A 7,975-nucleotide genomic window follows, 5' to 3' on the forward strand; every position below is an offset into this window, starting at 1 on the left:
GTGGTAGCGGGGACCACCAAGCGGGGACCACCGAACGGGGACCACCAAACGGGGACTACCAAGCGGGGACCACCGAGCGGGGACCACCAAACGGGGACCACCGAGCGGGGACTACCGAGCGGGGACAACCGAACGGGGACCACCGAACGGGGACTACCGAGCGGGGACTACCAAGCGGGGACCACCGAACGGGGACTACCGAGCGGGGACTACCAGAACGGGGACTACCAAGCGGGGACTACCAGAACGGGGACTACAGAGCGGGGACTACCAGAACGGGGACCACCGAGCGGGGACCACCGAGCGGGGACCACCGAGCGGGGACCAACGAGCGGGGACCACCGAACGGGGACCACCGAGCTCGGACTACCGAGCGGGGACCACCGAACGGGGACCACCGAGCGGGGACTACCGAGCGGGGACCACCGAACGGGGACTACCGAGCGGGGACCACCGAGCGGGGACCACCGAGCGGGGACTACCAGAACGGGGACTACCGAGCGGGGACTACCAGAACGGGGACCACCGAGCGGGGACCACCAAGCGGGGACCACCGAGCGCGGACTACCAGAACGGGGACTACCGAGCGCGGACTACCAGAACGGGGACCACCGAGCGGGGATTACCAGAACGGGGACCACCGAGCGGGGACCACCAAGCGGGGACCACCGAGCGCGGACTACCAGAACGGGGACTACCGAGCGCGGACTACCAGAACGGGGACCACCGAGCGGGGACCACCGAGCGGGGACCACCGAGCGGGGACCACCGAACGGGGACCACCAAGCGGGGACCACTGAACGGGGACCACCAAACGGGGACCACCAAGCAGGGACAACCGAAGGGGGACCACCAAACGGGGACCACCGAGCGGGGACTACCGAGCGGGGACTACCAGAACGGGGACTACCGAGCGGGGACTACCAGAACGGGGACCACCGAGCGGGGACCACCGAGCTGGGACCACCGAGTGGGGACCACCGAACGGGGACCACCAAGCGGGGACCACTGAACGGGGACAGCCAAACGGGGACCACCAAGCAGGGACCACCGAAGGGGGACTACCGAGCGGGGACTACCGAGCGGGGACCACCGAACGGGCACCACCGAGCGGGGACTACCGAGCGGGGACCACCGAACGGGGACTACCGAGCGGGGACCACCGAGCGGGGACTACCAGAACGGGGACTACCGAGCGGGGACTACTGAAATGGGGACCACCGAGCGGGGACTTCCGAGCAGGGACCACCGAACGGGGACTACCGAGCGGGGACCACCGAGCGGGGACCACCGAACGGGGACTACCGAGCGGGGACTACCAGAACGGGGACTACCAAGCGGGGACTACCAGAACGGGGACCACTGAACGGGGACCACCAAACGGGGACCACCAAGCAGGGACCACCGAAGGGGGACCACCAAACGGGGACCACCGAGCGGGGACTACCGAGCGGGGACTACCAGAACGGGGACCACCCAGCGGGGACCACCGAGCGGGGACCACCGAACGGGGACCACCGAGCGGGGACCACCGAGCGGGCACCACCGAGCGGGGACTACCAGAACGGGGACCACCGAGCGGGGACCACCGAGCTGGGACCACCGAGTGGGGACCACCGAACGGGGACCACCAAGCGGGGACCACTGAACGGGGACAGCCAAACGGGGACCACCAAGCAGGGACCACCGAAGGGGGACTACCGAGCGGGGACTACCGAGCGGGGACCACCGAACGGGCACCACCGAGCGGGGACTACCGAGCGGGGACCACCGAACGGGGACTACCGAGCGGGGACCACCGAGCGGGGACTACCGAGCGGGGACCACCGAGCGGGGACCACCGAACGGGGACTACCGAGCGGGGACTACCAGAACGGGGACTACCAAGCGGGGACTACCGAGCGGGGACCACCGAGCGGGGACCACCGAACGGGGACTACCGAGCGGGGACTACCAGAACGGGGACTACCAAGCGGGGACTACCAGAACGGGGACCACTGAACGGGGACCACCAAACGGGGACCACCAAGCAGGGACCACCGAAGGGGGACCACCAAACGGGGACCACCGAGCGGGGACTACCGAGCGGGGACTACCAGAACGGGGACCACCCAGCGGGGACCACCGAGCGGGGACCACCGAACGGGGACCACCGAGCGGGGACCACCGAGCGGGCACCACCGAGCGGGGACTACCAGAACGGGGACCACCGAGCGGGGACCACCGAGCTGGGACCACCGAGTGGGGACCACCGAACGGGGACCACCAAGCGGGGACCACTGAACGGGGACCACCAAACTGGGACCACCAAGCAGGGACCACCGAAGGGGGACTACCGAGCTGGGACTACCAGAACGGGGACTAACAAGTGGGGACTACCAGAACGGGGACTACCGAGCGGGGATTACCAGAACGGGGACCACCGAGCGGGGATCACCGAGCGGGGACCACCGAGCGGGGACTACCAGAACGGGGACTACCGAGCGCGGACTACCAGAACGGGGACCACCGAGCGGGGACCCCCGAGCGGGGACCACCGAGCGGGGACCACCGAGCGGGGACCACCGAGCGGGGACCACCGAACGGGGACTACCGAGCGGGGACTATCAGAACGGGGACTACCAAGCGGGGACTACCAGAACGGGGACTACCGAGCGGGGACTACCAGAACGGGGACCACCGAGCGGGGACCACCGAGCGGGGACCACCGAGCGGGGACTACCAGAACGGGGACCACCAAGCGGGGACCACCAAACAGGGACTACCAAGCGGGGACCACCGAGCGGGGACCACCGAGCGGGGACCACCGAGCGGGGACCACCGAGCGGGGACCACCAAACGGGGACTACCAAGCGGGGACCACCAAGTGGGGACCACCAAGCGGGGACCACCGAACGGGGACTACCAAGCAGGGACCACCAAGCGGGGACCACCAAGCGGGGACCACCAAGCGGGGACAACCGAACGGGGACTACCAAGCGGGGACCACCAAGCGGGGGCCACCAAGCGGGGACCAACAAGCGTGGACCACCGAACGGGGACTACCAGAACGGGGACCACCAAGCGGGGACCACCAAGCGGGGACCACCGAACGGGGACTACCAAGCGGGGACCACCAAGCGGGGACCACCAAGCGGGGACAACCGAACGGGGACTACCAAGCGGGGACCACCAAGCGGGGGCCACCAAGCGGGGACCAACAAGCGTGGACCACCGAACGGGGACTACCAGAACGGGGACCACCAAGCGGGGACCACCAAGCGGGGACCACCGAACGGGGACTACCAAGCGGGGACCACCAAGCGGGGACCACCGAACGTGGACCACCAAGCGGGGACCACCAAGCGTGGACCACCAAGCGTGGACCACCGAACGGGGACTACCAGAACGGGGACCACCAAGCGGGGACCACCAAGCGGGGACCACCAAACGGGGACAACCGAGCGGGGACCACCAAGCGGGGACCACCGAGCGGGGACCACCGAGAGGGGACCACCGAGCGGGGACTACCGAGCGGGGACCACTGAACGGGGACCACCAAGCGGGGACCACCAAGCGGGGACCACCAAGCAGGGACCACCGAAGGGGGACCACCAAACGGGGACCACCGAGCGGGGACCACCAAGCGGGGACCACCGAGCGGGGACCACCAGAACGGGGACCACCAAGCAGGGACCACCAAGCAGGGACCACCGAAGGGGGACCACCAAACAGGGACCACCGAGCGGAGACCACCAAGCGGGGACCACCAAGCGGGGACCACCGAGCGGGGACCACCAGAACGGGGACCACCAAGCGGGGACCACCGTGCAGGGACCACCGAGCGGGGACCACCAAGCGGGGACCACTGAACGGGGACCACCAAACGGGAACCACCAAGCAGGGACCACCGAAGGGGGACCACCAAACGGGGACCACCGAGCGGGGACTACCGAGCGGGGACTAACAGAACGGGGACTACCGAGCGGGGACTACCAGAACAGGGACCACCGAGCGGGGACCACCGAGCGGGGACCACCGAACGGGGACCACCGAGCGGGGACCACCGAGCGGGGACCACCGAGCGGGGACCACCGAGCGGGGACCACTTAGCGGGGACTACCAGAACGGGGACCATCGAGCAGGGACCACCGAGCTGAGACCACCGAGTGGGGACCACCGAACAGGGACCACCAAGCGGGGACCACTGAACGGGGACCACCAAACGGGGACCACCAAGCAGGGACCACCGAAGGGGGACCACCAAACGGGGACCACCGAGCGGGGACCACCAAGCGGGGACCACCAAACGGGGACTACCAAGCGGGGATCACCGAACGGGGACCACCAAGCGGGGACCACCGAGTGGGGACCACCGAGCGGGGACCACCAAACGGGGACTACCAAGCGGGGACCACCAAGTGGGGACCACCAAGCGGGGACCACCGAACGGGGACTACCAAGCGGGGACCACCAAGCGGGGACCACCAAGCGGTGACCACCAAGCGGGGACCACCGAACGGGGACCACCAAGCGGGGACCACCAAGCGGGGGCCACCAAGCGGGGACCACCAAGCGTGGACCACCGAACGGGGACTACCAGAACGGGGACCACCAAGCGGGGACCACCAAACGGGGACTACCAAGCAGGGACCACCGAGCGGGGACCACCGAGCGGGGACCACCAAACGGGGACTACCAAGCGGGGACCACCAAGTGGGGACCACCAAGCGGGGACCACCGAACGGGGACTACCAAGCGGGGACCACCAAGCGGGGACCACCAAGCGGGGACCACCAAGCGTGGACCACCGAACGGGGACCACCAAGCGGGGACCACCAAGCGGGGGCCACCAAGCGGGGACCACCAAGCGTGGACCACCGCACGGGGACTACCAGAACGGGGACTACCAAGCGGGGACCACCAAGCATGGACCACCGAACGGGGACTACCAGAACGGGGACCACCAAGCGGGGACCACCAAAACGGGGACAACCGAGCGGGGACCACCAAGCGGGGACCACCGAGCGGGGACCACCGAGAGGGGACCACCGAGAGGGGACCACCGAGCGGGGACTACCGAGCGGGGACCACCGAACGGGGACCACCAAGCGGGGACCACCAAGCGGGGACCACCAAGCAGGGACCACCAGAACGGGGACCACCAAGCGGGGACCACCGAGCAGGGACCACCGAGCGGGGACCACCAAGCGGGGACCACTGAACGGGGACCACCAAACGGGGACCACCAAGCAGGGACCACCGAAAGGGGACCACCAAACGGGGACCACCGAGCGGGGACTACCGAGCGGGGACCACCGAGCGGGGACCACCGAACGGGGACCACCGAGCGGGGACCACCGAGCGGGGACCACCGAGCGGGGACTACCAGAACGGGGACCACCGAGCGGGGACCACCGAGCTGGGACCACCGAGTGGGGACCACCGAACGGGGACCACCAAGCGGGGACCACTGAACGGGGACCACCAAACGGGGACCACCAAGCAGGGACCACCGAAGGGGGACCACCAAACGGGGACCACCGAGCGGGGACCACCAAGCGGGGACCACCAAACGGGGACTACCAAGCGGGGACCACCGAACGGGGACCACCAAGCGGGGACCACCGAGCGGGGACCACCGAGCGGGGACCACCAAGCGGGGACCACCGAGCGGGGACCATCAGAACGGGGACCACCAAGCGGGGACCACCAAACGGGGACAACCGAGCGGGGACCACCAAGCGGGGACCACCGAGCGGGGACCACCGAGAGGGGACCACCAAGCAGGGACCACCGAAGGGGGAACACCGAAGGGGGACCACCAAACGGGGACCACCAAGCAGGGACCAACGAATGGAGACCACCAAACAGGGACTACTTTTGGCTGAAATTACACAAACATTTTACAGTGGTATCTTCTATAAAGAATTAAAAAAAAAACCATATATATATATAAAGAACCTTAAAGGGCCTTATAGAACCCTTTGTTTATGGTTCTTAATAGAACCTTTATGGAGAATGGTTCTATAAAGAAGCTTCCTCAATCACAAAGGTTCTATGAAGAATCATACAGATTTTTTTTTATGGTTTATTAAAAGTTTTACATCATTAACATTCCATAGATTTAAAAAAAAAAGAGTTTATTAACTAGTTGAATCAGGTGGCTCTGGAACAGCTGGGGGGAGGTCCCTGAGGAGAGAAGAGAGAACTATTGACTTAGTCAACTGTTCTCATTTAACACAATGCCATATGTGAGTCTTTCACAGGACACCATCCCTGGTTATGGTCATATATAACATCTAATGGTATAACACAACCTTACATAAACTGGACGGCTGCATAAAAAGAGCAGTGAACAAACCACGCCTCCAAATATTCTAATGAGCCGCCGCCCCCCACATTTGAATAATCACTAAAAGAGGAAAGGAACCCTTTTTTTGAACAGCGACGAACCACTGAAGGACTCAAAGGCCTGTTTGGGTCAGTAGGGTTCCACATAGAACCATCACCCTTCCTAAAGAACCCCTTGAGGAACCCTCATTTTCTGGTGTACGTCCTCACTCCTTCCATCATCCCCTTCCTCTCTCCATTATCCCCTCCCACTGTCTCCCCTCTCTCCTTTCCCCTCTCCCTTCTCCCCTCCCCCTGTCTCCCCTCTCTCGTTTCCTCTCTCCATTATCCCCTCCCCCTGTCTCCCCTCTCTCCTTTCCTCTCTCCCTTCTCCCCTCCCCCTGTCTCCCCTCTCTCCTTTCCTCTCTCCCTTCTCCCCTCCCCCTGTCTCCCCTCTCTCCTTTCCTCACTCCCTTCTCCCCTCCACCTGTCTCCCCTCTCTCCTTTCCTCTCTCCCCTCTCCCCTCCCCCTGTCTCCCCTCTCTCCTTTCCTCACTCCCTTATCCCTTCTCCCCTCTCTCATTTCCTCTCTCCCCTCTCCCCTCACCCTGTCTCCCCTCTCTCCTTTCCTCACTCCCTCCTCCCCTCCCCCTGCCTCCCCTCTCTCCTTTCCTCACTCCTTCTATCATCCCCTTCCTCTCTCCCTTCTATCATCCCCTTCCTCTCTCCCTTCTCCCCTCCCCTGTCTCCCCTCTCTCCTTTCCTCACTCCCTCTCGCACCCCCCCATGTCCTCCCCTCCTCTCTCCTCACTCTTCGACCACTCCCCCTCTCATCACTGTCCTGTGAGATTCCAGGAAGTCCCTAACTGTTTCGTAAAGTGGCTGTAGCAGCATGTCGATGGTAATGAAGTATCTGGGGAACACCTGCTGTAGTGGGAACAGAGAGAGCAGTGTTGAGTGTGTGTATCACACAGCGCTAACTAGTCTCCTCCTGGGCCCAGAGAGAGGCAGAGAAACGCTGGAAGCTAGCTGACAGTTGGAGGCTGGCGCGGAAAAGGCCAACGACACAAGGGAAGTCGTGACTCATGAGAGGCGTCAAAGATATGACACACTAGTACACACACCACCAACGATGTGTCACACACTAGGACAACCGCCAGCCACATCTTAATGGTTACTACTTTCCATGGATACAGCTTTCACCACGACAGAGACAAATTAATTTGTGCCCTGTGGCACAGGGAAGGTGCTGTGAAGCAACTAAAGAAGGATATGACGAACAAGTACAAAAACTAGAACATGAAACACAAGGAGACACGAGATTTACAGGAGACACTAGATTTACAAGATCCTATTGGTCAGTTCTATACCATGACTCCACTACTATAGGTCAGTTCTATACCATGACTCCACTACTATAGGTCAGTTCTATATGACTCCACTACTATAGGTCAGTTCTATATGACTCCACTACTATAGGTCAGTTCTATATGACTCCACTACTATAGGTCAGTTCTATATGACTCCACTACTATAGGTCAGTTCTATATGACTCCACTACTATAGGTCAGTTCTATACCATGACTCCACTACTATTGGTCAGTTCTATAAGACTCCACTACTATAGGTCAGTTCTATATGACTCCACTACTATAGGTCAGTT

At 63.4% G+C, this 7,975-nt stretch overlaps 1 protein-coding gene across 1 annotated transcript in view; it reads left to right on the forward strand.

Moving 5' to 3' along the window:
• The window catches only part of LOC118942019 (hornerin-like), a 7,995-nt gene extending 817 nt beyond the window's left edge, over positions 1 to 7,178 (forward strand). The window contains exons 2-6 of the mRNA XM_036955566.1: positions 8 to 970; positions 1,023 to 2,866; positions 2,913 to 4,049; positions 4,167 to 5,893; positions 7,168 to 7,178. Coding sequence (XP_036811461.1) covers positions 8 to 970; positions 1,023 to 2,866; positions 2,913 to 4,049; positions 4,167 to 5,893; positions 7,168 to 7,178 — 5,682 coding nt within the window. The remainder of the gene's footprint in view (positions 1 to 7; positions 971 to 1,022; positions 2,867 to 2,912; positions 4,050 to 4,166; positions 5,894 to 7,167) is intronic.
• Positions 7,179 to 7,975: the final 797 nt, after the last annotated feature.

Source organism: Oncorhynchus mykiss, chromosome 20, assembly GCF_013265735.2.
Source record: "Oncorhynchus mykiss isolate Arlee chromosome 20, USDA_OmykA_1.1, whole genome shotgun sequence".
In the NCBI taxonomy this organism is placed as follows: domain Eukaryota; kingdom Metazoa; phylum Chordata; class Actinopteri; order Salmoniformes; family Salmonidae; genus Oncorhynchus; species Oncorhynchus mykiss.